The 22,869-nt window shown below is 45.3% G+C and overlaps 1 protein-coding gene across 1 annotated transcript in view; it reads right to left on the bottom strand.

Annotated features, from left to right (window-relative positions):
* LOC126191406 (uncharacterized) overlaps positions 1 to 22,869 on the bottom strand; it is an 84,730-nt gene that overhangs the window by 38,742 nt on the left and 23,119 nt on the right. The window contains exon 2 of the mRNA XM_049932273.1: positions 18,085 to 18,151. Coding sequence (XP_049788230.1) covers positions 18,085 to 18,151 — 67 coding nt within the window. The remainder of the gene's footprint in view (positions 1 to 18,084; positions 18,152 to 22,869) is intronic.

The following is a 22,869-nucleotide window of genomic DNA, read 5'->3' as shown; positions in this document are numbered from 1 at the left end:
TATCAACCTGCCAGCGCTTTCGTTTGGTAAGTTACATCATCTTTGTTTTTAGATATACTAATCTAATCTAATGTAGATGTAGATGTAGAACTTCGCATCGACATCGAGGTCGCTAGAGACAGAGCAGAAACCCGCATTGAGTCAAGGACGGGGAAGGAAATCGGCCATGCCCTTCCAAAGGAAATATCCTGGCGTTTACCTGGAGCAATTTAGGGAAATCACGGAAAACCTGAACCTGGATGGCGAGACGCAGGCCTGAACCGCCGTTCCCCCAAATGCGAGTCCAGTGTGCTAACCGCAGCTCCACCTCGCTCGAGCAGCTCCTCATAAGCCACACACTTTTGTGATCCAAGCTGAGCTCCACTTTAAGCGGTGCAAAGAGCAAACACCGATCAGTGGATGACTGGAATCCAATGATTTGAGATGACGATTCATTCTGTACCCTGCGGCAAACCGATGGCAGGGTTTAGTTTTGACGAACGCCAGCAGAACGTTACCTGCCATCGTGTGTGGTGCCAACAGTGCCGACGAGGTGGTGTTAAGTTATGGGGGTGTTTTCGTAGTTGTAGTGTGGTCGCCTTATTGCGCATAGAAACACGGTAAAAGCGGAAGGATACGAGTAATGGGTAACTCGTACATTAGAGGAACAATTCGGAGAAGATGACTGTATGAGCATGACAGTGCACCCTTTCATAAAGCAGCATCTGTGAAGCGATGATTTGTGGATAATAACATGGACTGACCTGCCTAGAGTCACGACCTGAACCCAGTGGAACATCTTTGAGACAATTTAGTATGTAGACTTCGATCCACTCTGCAGCATCCAACATACCATCTCTGCTTTCGGCTCTTGAGGAAGAATGGGCTGCCATTCCTCCACAGACATTCATATACCTCACAGAGGGTGTCCCCAGAAGAGTTCACAACGTCATAAATGTGAAGGGTGGACATGTTCCATATTAATGTCTATTTATATGTATATGTCCGTATACTTTTGATCAGATAGCGTAGATTACTCTCAACGCCGGCAAATTAGCGACGCTCATAAATAACACAAGAAATCTGTGTACTGTAAGCATGAAGATACCACATAGTATTGTCATTACTTTAGTCAATCTCATTTTGGACAGCAATCTTGTGTTGTGGTTTGCAGATCCCACTCGGAGTGTCAGTTACGTTGGCCGCTTCTCTCCTCTCTCTCCTTCTCCCTCCCTCCCTCCCTCCCTCTCTCTCTCTCTCTCTCTCTCTCTTTTCTGGTTGTCGGTCGTCGGACTATTGAAGGTAAATCAAAAACGATCACATTTATAGAACTGAGAACAGATTAAATAAAGCAGTTATAGGGGACCATACACCTTGAAACTAAGGAGGGGAGATATTTCACGTGACTATCATAATTACAACGACACTCAGTCGTACCTGATAAGCAAATAATACATTCCACACTGGACACTATTAAATTCTTAAGATGATAGGATTCACCAACTGAACAGCGGATTTTCGCCATTCATTTGGTTTTTGGATAGAGAACTATTGTGTTTACTGCAATACTTATCTTTTTTTACCAAATGTGTAGTGAAATCAATAACATCCGCATCACGCCACTCTAACAGGAACCCTCAGAATTCCGTCCCACAACCTATTACGCCCAGATCGCTCCGTGCGGTCAGAGTGTTAGCAACTACACTACTGGCCATTAAAATTGCTACACCACGAAGATGGCGTGCTACAGACGCGAAATTTAACCGACACGAAGAAGATGCTGTGATATGCAAATGATTAGCTTTTCAGACCATTCAAACAAGATTGGCGCCGGTGGCGACACCTACAACGTGCTGACATGAGGAAATTTTCCAACCGATTTCTCACACACAAACAGCAGTTGACCGGCGTTTCCTGGTGAAACGTTGTTGTGATGCCTCGTGTAAGAAGGAGAAATGCGTACCATCACGTTTCCGACTTTGATAAAGGTCGGATTGTAGCCTATCGCGATTGCGGTTTATCGTATCGCGACATTGCTGTTCGCGTTGGTCGAGATTCAATGACTGTTAGCAGAATATGGAATCGGTGGGTTCAGGAGGGTAATACGGAACGCCGTGCTGGATCCCAACGGCCTCGTATCACTAGTAGTCGAGATGGCAGGCATCTTATCCGCATGGCTGTAACAGATCGTGCAGCCACGTCTCGATCCCTGAGACAACAGATGGGGACGTTTGCAAGGCGACAACATTCTGCACGAACAGTTCGACGACGTTTGCAGCAGCACGGACTATCAGCTCGGAGACCGTGGCTGCGGTTACCCTTGACGCTGCATCACAGACACGAGCGCCTGCGATGGTGTACTCAACGACGAACCTGGGTGCACGAATGGCAAAACGTCATTTTTTCGGATGAATCCAGGTTCTGTTTACAGCATCATCATGATCGCATCCGTGTTTGGCGACATCAAGATGAACGCACATTGGAAGCGTGTAATCGTCGTCGCCATACTGGCGTATCACCCGGCGTGATGGTATGGGGTGCCACTGGTTACACGTCTCGGTCACCTCTTGTTCGCATTGACGACACTTTGAACAGTGGACGTTTCAGATGTGTTACGACCCGTGTCTCTACCCTTCATTCGATCCCTGCGAAACCCTATATTTCAGCGGGATAATGCACGACCGCATGTTGCAGGTCCTGTACGAGCCTTTCTGGATACAGAAAATGTTCGACTGCTGCCCTGGCCAGCACATTCTCCAGATCTCTCACCAACTGAAAACGTCTGGTCAATGGTGGCCGAGCAACTGGGTCGTCACAGTACGCCAGTCACTACTCTTGATGAACTGTGGTATCGTATTGAAGCTGCATGGACAGCTGTACCTGTACACGCCACCCAAACTCTGTTTGACTCAATGCCCAGGCGTCTCAAGGCCGTTATTACGGCCAGAGGTGGTTGTTCTGGGTACTGATTCCTCAGGATCTATGCACCCAAATTGCATGAAAATGTAATCACATGTGAGTTCTAGTATAATATATTTGTCCAATGAATACCCGTTTATCATCTGCATTTCTTCTTGGTGTAGCAATTTTGATGGCCAGTTGTGTAGAACATTACTAGTTTAGCCTGTCACTTGTGAGTTAACGAGCATTTCGCTGTCACTTAAGTATACGGGCGAAAGAGACAGCCTTCCAGGAATTGTGAAACGAATCCTGTCGTCCAGGACCGTATGCCACAAAGAGCGCAGATTCGCCACGACATGGGGAAATTCACAGGCTTCTATTGTGCAGAATCAGCCCAGGCTAATCAGGCCTAAGCGCTGTAGTGTGCGAGGGAGACTGATAAGAAGCTACATCGCAGGGAAACCCCTTAGGAGCTGTTTGTGCCCAGGGAGGCGTAGCAGTGTTAAATATGGCGGACCTAACATCGGCCATAAAGGGAAACTTTTATGAAAACTATTTAATTCTGTAGTAATTCAGGGAATGAAGCCACAGTAATTTTAATCTACCATCTGTCTTGAATTTTCATGGTGATCCCAATAAAACTTCAATATTGATAATATCTATAATAGTTTAGGATTTACTGTTAAAGCGAAATTAACAAGTTTTGTAACAAAGACCTGTGGCCGTGCGGTTCTAGGCGCTTCAGTCTGGAACCGTGTGACCGCTAGGGTCGCAGGTTCGAATCCTGCCTCGGGCATGGATGTGTGTGATGTCCTTAGGTTAGTTAGGTTTAATTAGTTCTAAGTTGTAGGGGACTGATGACCTCAGAAGTTAAGTCGCATAGTGCTCAGAGCCATTTGAACCATTTTGTAACAAAGACCTGAATGCTAAAATCTGAACGCTCTGGTCGATCTTAACGATCGAAGTTTCATATAAAAGCGCATCATTAAAATGACAAATGTTGTAAATATCAACTCTGTAACTATATTTGTTTAAAATATATAGTAAATTTAAATTATCGTATTTTCAGTTAAGCATCAGATCGTCATTTCCTCCACACAAAATACACTCCTGGAAATGGAAAAAAGAACACATTGACACCGGTGTGTCAGACCCACCATACTTGCTCCGGACACTGCGAGAGGGCTGTACAAGCAATGATCACACGCACGGCACAGCGGACACACCAGGAACCGCGGTGTTGGCCGTCGAATGGCGCTAGCTGCGCAGCATTTGTGCACCGCCGCCGTCAGTGTCAGCCAGTTTGCCGCGGCATACGGAGCTCCATCGAAGTCTTTAACACTGGTAGCATGCCGCGACAGCGTGGACGTGAACCGTATGTGCAGTTGACGGACTTGGAGCGAGGGCGTATAGTGGGCATGCGGGAGGCCGGGTGGACGTACCGCCGAATTGCTCAACACGTGGGGCGTGAGGTCTCCACAGTACATCGATGTTGTCGCCAGTGGTCGGCGGAAGGTGCACGTGCCCGTCGACCTGGGACCGGACCGCAGCGACGCACGGATGCACGCCAAGACCGTAGGATCCTACGCAGTGCCGTAGGGGACCGCACCGCCACTTCCCAGCAAATTAGGGACACTGTTGCTCCTGGGGTATCGGCGAGGACCATTCGCAACCGTCTCCATGAAGCTGGGCTACGGTCCCACACACCGTTAGGCCGTCTTCCGCTCACGCCCCAACATCGTGCAGCCCGCCTCCAGTGGTGTCGCGACAGGCGTGAATGGAGGGACGAATGGAGACGTGTCGTCTTCAGCGATGAGAGTCGCTTCTGCCTTGTTGCCAATGATGGTCGTATGCGTGTTTGGCGCCGTGCAGGTGAGCGCCACAATCAGGACTGCATACGACCGAGGCACACAGGGCCAACACCCGGCATCATGGTGTGGGGAGCGATCTCCTACACTGGCCGTACACCACTGGTGATCGTCGAGGGGACACTGAATAGTGCACGGCACATCCAAACCGTCATCGAACCCATCGTTCTACCATTCCTAGACCGGCAAGGGAACTTGCTGTTCCAACAGGACAATGCCCGTCCGCATGTATCCCGTGCCACCCAACGTGCTCTAGAAGGTGTAAGTCAACTACCCTGGCCAGCAAGATCTCCGGATCTGTCCCCCATTGAGCATGTTTGGGACTGGATGAAGCGTCGTCTCACGCGGTCTGCACGTCCAGCACGAACGCTGGTCCAACTGAGGCGCCAGGTGGAAATGGCATGGCAAGCCGTTCCACAGGACTACATCCAGCATCTCTACGATCGTCTCCATGGGAGAATAGCAGCCTGCATTGCTGCGGAAGGTGGATATACACTGTACTAGTGCCGACATTGTGCATGCTCTGTTGCCTGTGTCTATGTGCCTGTGGTTCTGTCAGTGTGATCATGTGATGTATCTGACCCCAGGAATGTGTCAATAAAGTTTCCCCTTCCTGGGACAATGAATTCACGGTGTTCTTATTTCAATTTCCAGGAGTGTACATTGAACGATGACAGCATGACACCTTATTGAATCATTAGGCAGTAGAATATCTGTTGTAAACCTTAGTGCATAATAGTTACTTTTGTTCTTTATTATTTATCAGAAAGCACTTTGGTGCATGGCTACTGGCCGTGACATTCAAAGTTAAGAAGGAAATTGTATTGGTTTTGTGTAAAAAAAAATTGTGTGAATTTCTAAGGAACCAAACTGGTTAGGTCATCGGTCCCTAGACTTGCACACCACTTAAACTAACTGAAACTAGCTTATGCTAAGAACAACACACACACCCATGCCCGAGGGAGGACTCGAAACTAAGGCAGGAGGGGCCGCGCAATCTGTGGCATGACGCCTCAAACCGCGCGGCTGTATGTAAAATAATTTAACGTTTATTATGTGATGGATATTATTGTTATTTTATTTAGTACGTGAAAGTGGTCAAGCTTTGATTATTTAAATAGGTTAAAATGTAAAATAATGTAGAATAAACTGCAGCCAATCAGATGGACGGCTTCAGGTTAGGGAACTGCACTAGTCGGTTGAGCGACGATGTTCGGCACGTTGGAGACGCGGCCGGAGACGGGCAGGAGGACAGTGCTGGTGGAGGCGCGAAAGCGGACAGTCGGTCTTTTGGTAGCTAGGAAGCGAAACGACTTAGAAAATTTCGCGTTGTGTGGTATCGCGGGACTTGGTCTCTGAGCGAAACGCAGCCGCGCGCCTGGTGTGAACTCTTAACTTTTCGCGTAGATAACGAGGTAGAGTATTGGACTTGTGTTTCGCGATGAGATTGTGAATGTTTGAACTGTGACAAATGAATATGCGCTCGAGTGTAACAGTAACTCTAAATACGACCACTTTCGCTATTAGTTTGTTTTGTGAATAAACATTATTCTAACCAAATCGCAACTGTGTGGCCTACATCATGTATGGGTCGTTATTTTAGCTCCCGATATTATTATTACTGTTGTTATATGTTATATTAACTTTGTATGTTTCATACAACTTCGCAAACTCTCCATCAGCCAGACAGTTTAGCCAAAGGGTCACAAGTGTCTAATTTAGGGCGTGTAATGCGACACGTGCGGTTCAACCTCTAGACGAGTTTGAGCAAAGACATTTCGATGAAGGGGAACCGCATTTGAGCCCAAACATCTTTCATATGTTAGCTCGCACCCTTTTTCTAGAGAAAACATACATTCGGTATCTTTTTAGACAACGCAACAATGCACAGAGCAGGCAGCAGATGAATCAGAAGAGTAGTATTTAATTGCAGTCTAGAGCGTATATTTTCCTGATATTGCTCACTCTGAAAGATGTTGTGAGAGGATGACGAGTGGAGCAGTTGTTGCAAGTCCTTTAGCTGCAGAAAATCGTGAAATTTGACAGGTAGCGGGCGAGGAATATTGGCGTACGACAGTCGAATTATTTACGGGTGAGGACGTGTAGCTGAACTGCTGAAGGTAAGTGCGGCACAGAAGCCAAGCATCACAAAACTGGACACGTTCTGAAACCACCTGAGCATAAGTGTTTATGTGATCAAAATGGCTCTGAGTACTATGGGTCTTAACATCGGAGGTCATCAGTACCCTAGAACTTAAAACTACTCAAACCTAACTGATCTAAGGACATCACACACATCCATGCCCGAGGCATGATTCGAACCTGCGACCGTAGCAGCAGCGCTGTTCCGGACTGAAGCGCCTAGAACCGCTCGCTCACAGCCGCCGGTTTTTATGTGATCATTTCAGACCAGGGTCCCTTGCTTCACATTAATATATTTATTCTTCTGCATTAGCACTGAAAGTTCGTAACATCATCGCGGACTCATTCTGTATAAGAGGCCAGCTGACCACAAATAATATACTGTACAATTTAAAGTTGACGTTCCTGAATTTGAGAATGCTATTTATTCATAGAGAGAGAACGTACATAGCGTATTACTCGTAGATTAGAAGCTACAAGTATTTTCTGCAACCTGTCCAAGATATTTCACTGCATAAATCATCTCTTTTCACATAAATTACAGTATTACATCATCAAAGACAACCCTGTAAAAGGGTCAAGTCATATATCAACGACAGGAAACACAGGGTGTCGTTACGCGTCTAAGCTATCAGACGTCATCCGACTGGGAAATAATTACGTGTGCTGTCACAAAGCTGCCATTTTAAGAGTCACTGAGGCTTATTCCGCGTATCAACATTCATCAGTCACATGGCCCTGCTCTAACTTTCAAGATGAGACAACCAGTGTAAAAACTGAAGAACTGGCAATGACATTTTAATGGATATTAATTATTAGTTTGTAGCTAGTTTATTGTCGTTTAACTCTCATTATATGCATTTCAGGTCATATTGAAATAACACCTTCCCTTTCCTACCCAGATAACTCATAAAATATTAGACTGTGGAGGTATAAGCATAAATTCTTGGTATTACAGCTTGATAATGACTTCTGTTTGGAGAGGCATACCACATGTCTGCTAAAACGTCTACGCAAATCATTAATTGCTTTGCGCATAGCCTGAAACATCTGTATCATAAATATTACGAAGCTGGCATACTTAATCCATCTTTCTCCGTAACGTCATATGCTATCATGTTTCCGATAACTGTCTCAGCTACGCTACAATTTCTTGAGAGCAAAAGTCCGTAATACAAATTATTAGTAGGGAAAATTTAAAAAGGTCTCACAGAAACCCGTTCAAAGAATGAGGTATATTAATTACTACTGCCTCTACGTATATTTATTCCTTAGTGTAATAATTGTAAACAGTCTATTCCTTTTTTTTTCAACCAACCCCTCAATTGACATATTCTGTACTAAGAGTAATAATAACTTGCATGAAGATCTCATTTGTTTGTGTCTGTTCTTCAGGAATACACATTTTCAATGACTTGCCACAAGTAGAAGTTTATCTCCTAATGAGGTACATTTATAGAGAAACCTGGAAAACTAATTATTGGCAAACTCCATTAACTCAGTCGACGTGTGGCTTAACAGATTCAAATGTTGTATATTTTATTTACAACATCACACAGTACGAATACAAATCTTAACCGTAGTAGTAGAAGCAACACAAGTAAATGTTGTAGCCAGCCAGGGTGGCCGAGCAGTTCTAGACGCTACAGTTTGGAACTGCGCGACCGCTACGGTCGCAGGTTCGAATCCTGCCTGGGGCATGGATGTGTGTGATGTCCTTAGGTTAGTTAGGTTTAAGTAGTTCTAAGTTCTAGGGGACTGATGACCTCAGAAGTTAAGTCCCATAGTGCTCAGAGCCATTTGAACCATTTGAACAAATAAACATTGTAAATAAATTTCTTATTTGGCGATCGTGACTATTATAGCTAAATAATTGTTTAATGAATTTTAGTGTTAAATACAATTTCCATAACAACTACTGTCCAGAGTGAGTGCAATGTCTGTCCTTGATTACAAAAATTTATTTCTGAGGTTTGTTGCAAATGATAGCGTAACTAATGAAGCATTTATGGGTATACTTCTAAAAGCGCTCTGTCAGTCTCTGATTTCTTTTCTCTCTCTCCATTGTTACAGGTACGGAAATTTAGCAGTGCTGTTGTCACATTGGCGTCTATGCAGGAAAAAGAGCAATGAGTTTTGTGGTTTTACGAAACACCGTCGCGTTTTACGGTTCAGCGACAGTTCTAAAGTGTCTCTGGTCGAGATCTGTCAGATATGAGTAGCATCAACAGACGGTATGAAGAGTATAGAGAGACTGGCAGTGTTGTTGATGAGACAAGAAGCTGTAGACCTGGAGTGAGTGATTACACTGTGTAAGGTGGCGTAGTCTCCTGACCTTCATTTTTTACATATTCTGTCCTCACAATCGTATTCTGCACATCAAGATGCTTCATTCGAACCCAAACTCGATAAGGTAGAGTCAATTTTGTATGAATTCATGTAAGCGATGTGCAAATCTAATAAGTAAATCGCAAGTGTGCACCGAGGTTGAAAAAGTCGAGGCTGGCGTACACAACATGACAGCCACAGGAATTTTCGTTCTAAAGAGGCAACCAGCCCATTGGGAGGCCAGTCTCTTCAGAGGGATTAGTCAACATACACCTACTTCGGCCAGAGCGACCGCCCAGAGAGAGGACAGCTTTTGCAAAAGCGAAGGGATAACGACCCCCGCGTTTGACTTAAATGCAAATTCCGCTACATTGTGTGGGAGCGCCCATAAGACGCATTTTTTGACCGACCGACTGCGTAGTTACGTAGTTCTCACAAGAGGACTGTACACGCCTAATGGAGAAGCTACATATTTCCATATTGGTCGACTTAAACGAAACGTCATTCTCCCGTTTAAAAGAGCAACGCTGACTGGCGGAATATTTCTGACGCAAAGCGCCAGAGGAGTGAGGGAAGACAGCAAATGATATACCCTTGCAATATTTCCACTCTCGGAGTGGGAACACGTAACGAGAGCGAGTGCGCTCGTACATGTACACAAAGAGCGAAGAACAAAGTCTCTCCTCAGTACTTTACTGGGAGAGTACCTCTGTCGTTAGCAAGTCGGAGTGATACTCTATATTGAGTCGCTCGCCATTAAGCGCTGTTCACTGTGTTTTCCACCACACTTATTGTTTGGTGTGAACACGGACAGAGTACTAGTTAAACGCCTGCAAGCGAATATTGAGTGGCATCGCAGTGGACTGGTTATCTGACCGGTGTACCACACCAATAGTTAGACTAGGGGCAAATAGCAGTCCTTGACTTCATCAAGGTGTAGGGAGAGTTTGATTGGCGAAGGTCAATCCAGATAGAAAGAGATAGTTGTGTTATTTGTCAGCAGCGAGCGACACAGGCAGCAGTCGTCACAGCTCATGGTATTGTGTGCTACAGCATATGCGAGCCCCATCTGTTCTGCATAACAGTACACTCCATTACATTTCTCACGTGACAGCCTTGACCGTACTTAGAAAAGTTATTCAAGTTGTGTAGGCGCGGCTCTCAGTCATTCTGCCGAGTAAATAACATTCTTAAAGAAAAGCGAGAAAAGAACCTTTCCATACTTTGTAAAATAATAGCATTAATAGCATTCCTATCCATAAGAGGCAGTCTACTGTTTCAAAAAGAACCCGGAAATTTATTAATTTATAAGAAAAAGTTTCACTTGATTTCTCAGAATTTTTTTACAATAAATAATATTTTTCGTTCGTTTAATGTTTTTCTTACACTAACTAGCAATACTCCAGTACCCAAGTATTTCACTAGTAACGTAAGAATATAGAATATTTTTGTGTCTTTTCCTTGCAGCGGACGACTCCAGAAGAGATTTGTAGCTGAATGTTTTTCAAGCAGTTCTTCAAAAAATGATTCAAATGGCTCTGAGCACTATGGGACTTAACATCTACGATCATCAGTCCCCTAAAACTTAGAACTACTTAAACGTAACTAACCTAAGGACATCACACAACACCCAGTCATCACAAGGCAGAGAAATTCCCTGACCCCACCGGGAATCGAACCCGGTAACCTGGCCGCGGGAAGCGAGAACGCTACCGCACGACCACAAGCGGCGGACACAAGCCGTTCTTGTTGATACATTAGTAGCGTCTGTCTGACTTCTGTAGTAGTGTGAGGTGGAAACTGTTTCTTGCAGGAGCCAAAGGGTACTTGTTGGATCAGTCCACTGTGCAACTTGACAAAATAAAACCCACACACTCACAACTGTTGGTACCGTCTATAAGCATTTTTGCCCAGTCCTTGGAAATCGACGCACTGTGTCTCCACACAGAAAGGCATACCTCATAGCACTGTGGTGAATTTACAGTAATAGATGGTAGCATTCCGCGGTATTTCCGTCCTGCATACAGTTTAACAACGCATTCCGAGAGACAAACGAGTCGTAAAAACTTAACTTATGAGGCTAAAACACTAAAATGTCTACCAATACAATTGCGACGTTCATCAAGTAAAATAAAATAAAAACACGTTGCGCCGTGGTCCTCATGTTACATTAAAATTGCAAGATCACATGTAAGCGCGAAATAAACCATGCCAGATGTGAAATGCTGGTAACTTAATAACTGATGTAACCACTAGAATGTTGAATGCAAGCTTGCAAACATACTTTCATAGTGTTGTACATGTGCCGGATATCAGTTTATACACTACTGGCCATTAAAATTGCTACACCACGAAGATGACGTGCTACAGACGCGAAATTTAACCGCCAGGAAGAAAATGCAGTGATATGCAAATGATTAGCTTTTCAGACCATTCACACAAGGTTGGCGCCGGTGGCGACACCTACAACGTGCTGACATGAGGAAAGTTTCCAACCGATTTCTCATACACAAACAGCAGTTGACCGGCGTTGCCTGGTGAAACGTTGTTGTGATACCTCGTGTAAGAAGGAGAAATGCGTACCTTCACGTTTCCGACTTTGATAAAGGTCGGAATGTAGCCTACCGCAATTGCGGTTTATCGTATCGCGACATTGCTGCTCGCGTTGGTCGAGATCCAATGACTGTTTACAGAATATGGAATCGGTGGATTCAGGAGGGTAACACGGAACGCCGGCCGTGCTGGATCCCAACGGCCTCGTAGTCCAGATGACAGGCATCTTATCCGCATGGCTGTAACGGATCGTGGAGCCACGTCTCGATCCCTGAGTCAACAGATCGGGACGTTTGCAAGACAACAAACATCTGCACCAACAGTTCGATGACATTTGCAGCAGCTTGGACTATCAGCTCGGAGACCGTGGCAGCGGTTACCCTTCACGCTGCATCACAGACACGAGCGCCTCCGATGGTGTACTCAATGACGAACCTGGGTGCACGAATGGCAAAACATCATTTTTTCGGATGAATCCACGTTCTGTTTACAGCATCATGATGGTCGCATCCGTGTTTGGCGACATCGGGGTGAACGCACATTGGAAGCGTGTATTCGTCATCGCCATACTGGCGTATCACCCAGACTGATGGTATGGGGTGCCATTGGTTACACGTCTCGGTCACCTCTTGTTCGCATTGACAGCCCTTTGAACAGTGGACGTTACATTTCAGATGTGTTACGACCCGTGGCTCTACCCTTCATTCGATCCCAGCGAAACCCTACATTTCAGCAGGATGATGCACGACCGCATGTTGCAGGTCCTGTACGGGCCTTTCTAGATACAGAAAATGTTCCACTGCTGTCCTGGCCAGCACATTCTCCAGATCTCTCACCAACTGAAAACGTTTGGTCAATGGTGGGCGAGCAACTGGCTCGTCACAATACGCCAGTCACTACTCTTGATAAACTGTGGTATCGTGTTGAAGCTGCATGGGCAGCTGTACCTGTACACGGCATCCAAGATCTGTTTGACTCAATGCCCAGGCGTATCAAGGCCGTTATTACGGCCAGAGGTGGTTGTTCTGGGTACTTATTTCTCAGGATCTATGCACCCAAATTGCATGAAAATGTAATCAGATGTCTGTTCTGGTATAATATACTTGTCCAATGAATACCCATTTATCATCTGCATTTCTTCTTGGTGTAGCAATTTTAATGGCCAGTAGTGTAGGATGGAGTGCATAGCTGTCGCACTTGATTGGCCAGTACAGATAGGATTAATGGTGTTGGAGTCTCCGTCCAACGATGTCCCATACATGCACGACTGGGGACAGATCTGGTGATCGATCAGACCAAGGCAACACGTCGGCAATCAGTAGAGTATGACGGGTTACAACAGCGGTATCGTGACATGCTTTATCCTGTCGGAAAATAGCCCCGGGAATGCTGTTTATCAATGGCAGCACAACAGATCGACTCACCAGATTGACATACAGATTTGCAGTTAGGGTGTGTGGGGTAACCAAGAGCGTGCCTCTGCTGTCATACGAAGTCGCACCCGAAACCACAGCTCGAGGTGTAGGTCCACTGCTCCTAGCACGCTGACAGGTTGGTTTCTGGGTCTCAGCTGGCCTCCTTTTCTCCAAAACGCGGCTATCACTGGAAGCGAGGCAGAACTAGCTTTCATCGGAAAACACGACCTCCACGCCGCCCTCCAATGAACTCTCGCTTGACATCACAGAAGCCGCAGACGACAGAATCAGCTTTCATAATAAAGCATGACAGACCTCAACCCTCCTCTATAGTGAGGTCTCGCTTGACACCACTGAAGTCGCAAACGGCAGTGGTTTGGGGTCAGTGGAATACACACTACAGGGCGTCTGGCTCGGAGCTGTCCTTTAAGTAACCGGTTTGTAACAGTTCGTTGTGTCACTGCGGTGCCAACTGCTGCTCAAATTGCTGCTGCAGGCGCAGTTACGACGTGCCGGAGCCATATGATGAACACAATGGTTTTCCCTCTGGGTAGTACCACGTGGTCGTTCGGAGCCCAGTCACGTGGTCGTCGGGAGCCCGGTCACGTGGTCGTTCGGAGCCCGGTCACGTGGTCGTCAGGAGCCCGGTCACGTGGTCGTTCGGAGCCGAGACTTCTTGCGACCTCACGTTCCCGTGACCACCGCTGCCAGCAGTCATGTACAGTGGCTTCATGCCTGCAGAGTCTTTCTGCATTATCGCAGAAGAATGACAAGCTTCCCGCACATCTACTACACGACCTCGTTCAAACTCAGTTAGGTGTTGATAGTGGCGTCTTTGTCGTTTTAAAGGCACTCTGGACTAGCATCAACTCACCACGCCCTATCCCAAAGTTAATTAACACTCACGACCATTACAGCGCAAATTTAAGCAAACCTAGCGCCACTCATATGCGTCTGGCATGAAATCTGAATACGCATCATCTTTCACGTGTAGAAATACACCCACTAACTTTCCGTTTACGTTGCACAACTCCTCCTTGGTGCTGCGACCTTTTTCCGCCAGTGTACTTTACATCACAGGAATTCTATAATCTCAAATGGTTCAAATGGCTCTAAGCACTATGCGACTTAACGTCTCAGGTCATCAGTCGCCTAGAACTTAGAACTAATTAAACCTAAATAACCTAAGGACATCTCACACACCCATGCCCGAGGCAGGATTCGAACCTGCGACCGTAGCGGTCGCTCGGTTCCAGACTGTAGCGCCTAGAACCCCAAGGCCACTCCGACCGGCTTTTATAATCTCCTGATCTTTCGAACTGATTTATCTTTTTACCGACATTAAGCTTCAGGCTACACCTCGCTAGGTTATTTGCATGGAACGCCATTTTATCACAGTGCGGTTTAAGTTGTTACAATATGATGATGAGAGCATCGTCTCTAAAAACGAGCTGTTGGGGTGTATGTAGAACGAAAATACGGTTGGATGCTACCAGTTATTATTGTCCAGGTGATAGACCTTGGGGGAGGGGGGGGGGCTGAGTCCGCTAAGGGAACATGTTGGAACGAATCTATGTCTATAATGACTACCTTTAAAAGATTGTTTTTCCGATGAAGCGACTTTTCACATCTCCGGGAAAGTAAACAGGCATAATGTCCGGGCCTAAGAACCCACATGCCATGGTATATAAATAAGGGATAGGACGATGTAGCTTTTGCACAACACAATCACTGGACCGTTCTTTTGCACTCAGCCTACCACTACGGCAACAGTTTACCTGTACATCGAACTTTATATTTCACTTCAATTACAGAAATTTCTGTGATAGATGTTTTTTCAATTAGATGCTTCACCACCACGCTAGGGGTTATTTGTTCGTCGGTTTTTGGATGAAACCTGCCTGGACAGATGGATCGGTAGAGATGGCCCAACATTATAGCCTCCAAGCTCACCGGACGTAACGCCTCTTGACTTTTTTCTGGGGCTACTATAAGGACAAAGTGTTCACCAATTCCTGATGCGCAGACTCTTACAGCACGATTCGAGATGCTTGTAAGGACTCCGACGGAAGCGATGTTGTCGAAGACGTGGAGAGAAATTGAGTACCGCCAAGACATCCTACGGGCAACAAACGGATCACCTATGAGAGTGAACCAATGAAAAATTCTATGCGCTAAGCTGCCATTTGCAACAAGCAGCATAGCTCTATCTGAAAATAAAGTTTTGTAATCAGGCGAAGACTTCATGCTCACCCTCTAACACTCTGCTTATTTTTAATTGTTCTACATCTTATATGATTGTTTTACAGTGAAACATTAAAATGAATACTGAAACGAAGCATGTTGATTCTTGTGTAAAATGTGTACTGTTTTTCTGACATGCTACACAGCCACAATGCTCTACTCCCTATGTGTCTATGGAATGAAAAACGTGCCTAATCCAGTCACGAAAATATTGGACTACTTTGCCACTATCAACAAAAACTATTTTGCATTTGCTACAGTTAAGAATAATGACACATGGCTTCTTTATCAAGAACTTCACCACAGTCATCAAGAAAACAGCTCTGGTGCCAGGTTCTGATGTTCAGATTGCAAATGAGTGTGCATTGAACAGCACTCGAGCTACTTGTGTAAAAATCACGAACAGGGAGTAGAGAGACCGCTTCTTTTATGAATGTGGTAGAACGTAAACAGTGAATCTGTATGATTGTGGACACGTGTAACCCGTGAATCGCTTTCCGGGTTGCCACATGTATGGGCTGGACAAAGACCTACCTGGCTTGGACTTCCCAAGGGCAGTACTTGAATCGATTGAGAAGATCAGAGTAATTGTATAGACTCACAGGACCTATTTCTCTATACTACTTTTTAATTTACGTAATTCACACTTTGTGAACTGAGTGTATGCTTTTGTGATATCGAATGAGTAAATAAATAACCATCGGACGTAACACACACATTACTTCCGGGATGGCAAGGTGTAGACTTAAGTCATTTCTCCTCAAATGTTGAATGCTGTGCGATGTTCGTAGCTAACTAGCCCTAAACATTAACTAGAGCAGTCAAGCTGTTGTCGGGGTAGAATGATGTAAGACCCAAAACTTGTGGCAAGAGTTTGCAATACGAAGAAAGGCGGGTAACTCAGTCACGCGTCTCCAATGTGTTGTCCCGCGTGATTTTGTTTTATGAGGTAACAACACGTTTCCTTGTCTTCCACTGGTGGACAAAATACAAGGAGCAGTCAAATGAAAACGAGACAGATGGAAAAAAGTAAATAAACTATTTATTATTTCAAAAGTAATCAGCCTAACTGGTAATACAGTGGGATACACTGTGAGACAAGACGGTCAATACGTTCATGGAAACATGTTTGCGATTGTCTGCGGAACCATCACTGGACCCAGGCATGCAACCCTTCGTCCGAGGTAAATCAACGACCACGAATGTCTTCAGGGCTCCAAAAATATGGAAATCGCACGGGCTGTGTCGAGGACGTGTAATGGCTTCCAGCCAAACTTCTGTCTCGTAGTCCTCATGAACATAAACACTTTGCAAATCGAGACCAAACCCCCCCAAAAGTTGACTAACGGCATCGTTCTACTACTCGCCCATATGTACCATGATTTTTTCGACTACGCTGCAGAAGTTTCTCTGGAAAGCCCTTACACGTCCTCCATCCACTCCCTATGCCTCCCCATGCGATTTCCATTTTTTTGGAGCCCTGAAGAAAGACTTTGGTGGTCGTCGATTTGCTTCGGACGGAGAGGTGCTCGCCAGGGTAAAATCATGGTTCGGCAGGCAAACCGCAAACATTTTTTCCGTGAAAGCATTGACCGTCTTGCCTCACAGTTGGGTAAAAGTATTAACGGTTGTGGCGATTACTTTAATCGAAATAATAAACAGTTTAGTTATTTTTTTCTATTTGTGTCGTTTTCATTTGACTGCCCCTTATAACTTGAGGCCACAGAAACAGATAAAGCACATTATCTCACAAGTAAACGTGGCCTCTTCACACCTCTGATTGACTGAGTGGGAAAGAATACTGCAGATACATATAAGTATTCATAGTTTGTAAGACAATACTGTGTAATTTTTTTGAGAATTTGTCAATTACTAGTATGAAATGAGTCCTCACGATAATTTTGAATGAACTGTGTTAATTTTACCAGTTTTATGGTCTATCGTCGCGCTGAATTAAAAAATGGCTTGACATCCTAAATTAGCAATTAAAAAATAATTGCCAGCTGCCATACAGCGCATATGTTCGTAACGATCAGCAAAACATCAAAGGTGAATGATAAAAGAACATCATAACGTGCTGCCTAATGTGACAATGTACATCAAATGAAGGTTCGACGTGAGTGTAAATTAGATTTTTGCTTTGTGTACCTGATGCATATGTCTAACTATAACACTGCACGTGAACTGCATTTAACTGTTACATGCAGCGGTATTCTCACGTCCTGCGGACTAATCTCATGTGGGGTCATTTTCGAGGAAGTGTCGCAAGTAATTTAAAAAGCAGAGGTTACTTTAAAACTTCTTTTTCCGTGACAATTAATTTCCTTGTAGGTGAATTACTGTTATTTCATGTCGCCCCCTTTTAACATTGCATGGACATGTTTGTATGTGGTGTGAAGACAGCAAAAACGATTCGGAAATAATACTTTTTTGCTTAAATGACTGAACCATCAGCTGGAAAATAAAAAATTTTGCTTTTCAGGTACTCTGAATTTATAACTAAAGGAAGCATTCTGATGTCTTTAACCATTAGTAGTACACTGCATAGGATGAGACAAATTGGCAATTTTTCACATTTTCAACATAAAGTAGAGCACTGCTAGACATATGCGTAATTTTTACGCTCTGGATTTATAAGTTAGTTTGCTGTTTACCTCAAATTCTGGCAGCAGATGTCTTCATTGCAGCAGTTTTCATTGCATTGGCAAAAGGAACACTCCTCTGCAAAAAGAAGAGAACGAAAAGAATTATTTGGTGTTTCAGAAGCGTGTTACTGTAAAAGATGGCGGCCAAAGAATAATTAAAATAGAAGAAGAAGAACCTTACACACTCTATGTGTCAATTGATGATACAGTGCTCCACCCTGACTTTGCCGAGCTTTGAATGAATTAAGTTGAAAGTAATGGTAAATTAAGTGTCTTCATAATTAATAACATCTGTAACATTACCAGAAAAAATAGTCTCCAGAGATTACGAGACTGAGTGATGCCCTCAGAATTTCAGCAACAAAAAATATTTTCGCATTTTCAAACGAAAAGACGAAAAGTGAAGAGGTAAATGTCAGAATTTCATAACAGTCTACAAAATTTTAATCATGAAGACTGCAGAACACTGTGGCTTATTATGTGTCGTACCCAGTTTTTACGTGAGCGCTGGTAGTCACTAACCTGCATTTAGCTTCAACCGTGAAACCTGTTTTGAGCTGTTCACATGAACGCTCGCAAGGAGCAGGCAAGCCGGCCGCGATGGCCGAGCGGTTCAAGGCGCTACAGTCCGGAACCGCGCGACTGCTACGGTCACAGGTTCGAATCCTGCCTCGGGCATGGGTGTGTGTGATGTCCTTAGGTTAGTTAGGTTTAAGCAGTTCTAAGTTCTAGGGGACTCATGACCTCAGATGTTAAGTCCCATAGTGCTCAGAGCCATTTGAACCAAGCCAAGGGGCAGGCAGAAGGGGCACGTGCCCCCTCCTGGAATCTGAGCGGCAGACTTTGTAATCATTACAGAACTCTCTGGCATTTCTCGGAATGACTGTCGAAACTGCAGATTTAGCATTTCGAAGTGCAGTTCTCAACGCTGTGGCTTAGACGAGCACAACATAACTTGCGTTCGTTTAGTCGTCAGGCCACTGGCGGTAAATTGGAGAATTTGCTTGGCGCATCGGCGGTTTAGGCGCAGTTTTGCAGATTGCCGAAATAGTGTCACCAAACCTTGCTGTTTCGCTCCCTCGTACAACCTGCTATTGTCAACAGATAGCGAGGGGGATTAACAAGCGTGTTCTAGTATACTGGTGAGACTGAGTGTGGATTTCCCGCACTCATATAGGCAAATGCTTGACTGATTCCCAAATGCCGCCTCAGATAATATACTGCCAGGAAAAAAAAATTGTACTCCTGGAAAGACGACATCGATTTCGATCCGATGACGGCATTTGCCACCTGGCGGTTAGTTGACGTACCGATAATGGTTTCAACGTCGTCCCTCAACAGATAGTGTAGTGGCATAGCTACCATAGTGCCATCTGTGACTGCCCTTTAATAACGAATACACAGAGCCAGAAGGTTTAGTGTGGTGCAAACGTATGAAGCAGGCAGGTAAGAACACCACGGAGACGCATTTGTGCTTCCTACAGTCAACTGCGCGAGTTTGAAAAGGATCAAAGTGTGTCCTTCCGGGTGACGCGGTGGTCGAAGAATTGCCACACAAGTTGGACGTGCTGCGTCAGTTGTGTAACTATGCTGGTACCAGTGGTCACGTGAACATGCTCACACCTAAAGACGAGGTTCTGGACGTCCACGCAGCACAAACACCCGCCAGCGTCATATTACTGGAAGGGCAGCGGTGGAAGGTGGTACAGCAACCAATGAGCAAGTAAGAGGATTCGTGAGCTATAGTGTCCCTATCAAATATTCAAGCCGATATATTTGTTTCAAGCCGATATATTTGAAGTAAATAACAAAAGGACTCTGAATAATATGATGTGGACATAAACGACAAATTAATTATGAAAATGCATTAAATTAGCTCCAAAGAAAGACTATATCGACTGCAATGTAATAAAAAGACATTATTTACATTAGATGAGATCGTAGTGCATAACGTTCTCGAAACTAACATTATTATCTTTGTCATATATATATAAGAGAAAAAAGATATTTAAAATCACTTCGAGTGAGATAATTTCTTCTGCTGTATGTAAGGTACGCATGCTGTTGTAAAGCGGTAGCTTTTGTTCTATTTGTTCTCGTATGTACCGAATAATTCAAGTGTGTATTCTGTGCTTAGTGGAAATATATTTACAAAAAGTGAGTGCAAGAAGTTATTTAGCAATTTTTCAGTCTCTGCGAAGCGAGCAGCAGTGATCTTTGACTGGCAACAATTTGCCGCCATTACGCGGCGTATTTAAATTTGTGTGTGTGTGTGTGTGTGTGTGTGTGTGTGTGTGTAACATACCACCACAGCAGGAGCAGAAAGAATCATTTCAAGTTATTCAATTAACTAAAGTGCAAAGCTTCACTAATTTTATTTCGTCAAAAAATGCATACTTTCAAAGATACGATTTATTCTAGGTCAGTGAATTTAGCCTGCATTACATTTCGCCGAAAGCATTCGAAATAATTTGCAGGGAGCCTGGCGCTCATTTCAAAAATAATGTAATATTTATCTTTGGCCACCTACAAATCAATATCTATATATATATATATATATATATATATATATATATATATATATATATATATATATTTCTTATATAATCCCTTTCTTGTGTTTCACTTAATAATAATAATAATTAATAACCACCGAAAGGAAGGGATAATATAGAGTCCAGGCGTTTCAACACTAACTGTTGCGAACACTAACTGTTGCGAACTAACTGTTGCAGTGGGATTACAGATATGCGCACCTCTAGCCCTTCTTCCATTCGCGCCACAGCATCGATGTACACGGCAGGACTGGTGCCATCAGAGGATCACTTGGAAGACGCAATGGCGGACCATGGTCTTCCGTGATGAAAGAAGATTCTGCCTGCACCCAAGTGTTGGTAATCTGTGCATATGTCATAGACCTGGTGAGCACTGTCGCATAGTTCATTTATCCAAGAGACACTGGCTGCACCCCAGACCTTATGGTCCGGGTTGCTATAAGCTACAACTTTTGTTCACTTTCGATGTTTCTAGAGGGAACGCTAACCATCACTCAGTACGTGCAGATGTTGTTAAACCCCTTGTTTTCGTGTCCTAGCAACAGGAAGGTGATGTATTGTTCCAAAAGGAACGTCCAGAACCTCATCTACGTGTGTGAGAATGATCACGTGACCACTGATACCAGCATCGTTTTACACACACCGCCTGTGAAACTCAACGTGCTCTGCAAGACGCACAGCAACTTCCCTGGCCAGCACGATCTATAGGTTTGTCTCCAATCGGGCATGCGTAGGATACGATCTGACAAGAAGTGACTCATGCATGCATAACGTGTCCCAGGACAGCGCTGCCATCTGTACAATCGACTGGATGCCAAAGTCAGCGCCTACATTGCCGTCCATGGAGACTACATCACGTACGAATACAGTTGTTGCAGTATGTGTCGATACCTGGTACTTCAGAACCGTTTGTGCTATTGATCTGTAAATACACTCCTGGAAATTGAAATAAGAACACCGTGAATTCATTGTCCCAGGAAGGGGAAACTTTATTGACACATTCCTGGGGTCAGATACATCACATGATCACACTGACAGAACCACAGGCGCATAGACACAGGCAACAGAGCATGCACAATGTCGGCACTAGTACAGTGTATATCCATCTTTCGCAGCAATGCAGGCTGCTATTCTCCCATGGAGACGATCGTAGAGATGCTGGATGTAGTCCTGTGGAACGGCTTGCCATGCCATTTCAACCTGGCGCCTCAGTTGGACCAGCGTTCGTGCTGGACGTGCAGACCGCGTGAGACGACGCTTCATCCAGTCCCAAACATGCTCAATGGGGGACAGATCCGGAGATCTTGCTGGCCAAGGTAGTTGACTTACACCTTCTAGAGCACGTTGGGTGGCACGGGATACATGCGGACGTGCATTGTCCTGTTGGAACAGCAAGTTCCCTTGCCGGTCTAGGAATGGTAGAACGATGGGTTCGATGACGGTTTGGATGTACCGTGCACTATTCAGTGTCCCCTCGACGATCACCAGTGGTGTACGGCCAGTGTAGGAGATCGCTCCCCACACCATGATGCCGGGTGTTGGCCCTGTGTGCCTCGGTCGTATGCAGTCCTGATTGTGGCGCTCACCTGCACGGCACCAAACACGCATACGACCATCATTGGCACCAAGGCAGAAGCGACTCTCATCGCTGAAGACGACACGTCTCCATTCGTCCCTCCATTCACGCCTGTCGCGACACCACTGGAGGCGGGCTGCACGATGTTGGGGCGTGAGCGGAAGACGGCCTAACGGTGTGCGGGACCGTAGCCCAGCTTCATGGAGACGGTTGCGAATGGTCCTCGCCGATACCCCAGGAGCAACAGTGTCCCTAATTTGCTGGGAAGTGGCGGTGCGGTCCCCTACGGCACTGCGTAGGATCCTACGGTCTTGGCGTGCATCCGTGCGTCGCTGTGGTCCGGTCCCAGGTCGACGGGCACGTGCACCTTCCGCCGACCACTGGCGACAACATCGATGTACTGTGGAGACCTCACGCCCCACGTGTTGAGCAATTCGGCGGTACGTCCACCCGGCCTCCCGCATGCCCACTATACGCCTTCGCTCATAGTCCGTCAACTGCACATACGATTCACGTCCACGCTGTCGCGGCATGCTACCAGTGTTAAAGACTGCGATGGAGCTCCGTATGCCACGGCAAACTGACTGACACTGACGGCGGCGGTGCACAAATGCTGCGCAGCTAGCGCCATTCGACGGCCAACACCGCGGTTCCTGGTGTGTC

The sequence above is a fragment of the Schistocerca cancellata genome, chromosome 6, assembly GCF_023864275.1.
Source record: "Schistocerca cancellata isolate TAMUIC-IGC-003103 chromosome 6, iqSchCanc2.1, whole genome shotgun sequence".
NCBI lineage: Eukaryota > Metazoa > Arthropoda > Insecta > Orthoptera > Acrididae > Schistocerca > Schistocerca cancellata.
The sequence above is the reverse complement of the archived record's forward strand: the minus strand, read 5'-3'. Positions and strand labels throughout refer to the sequence as shown.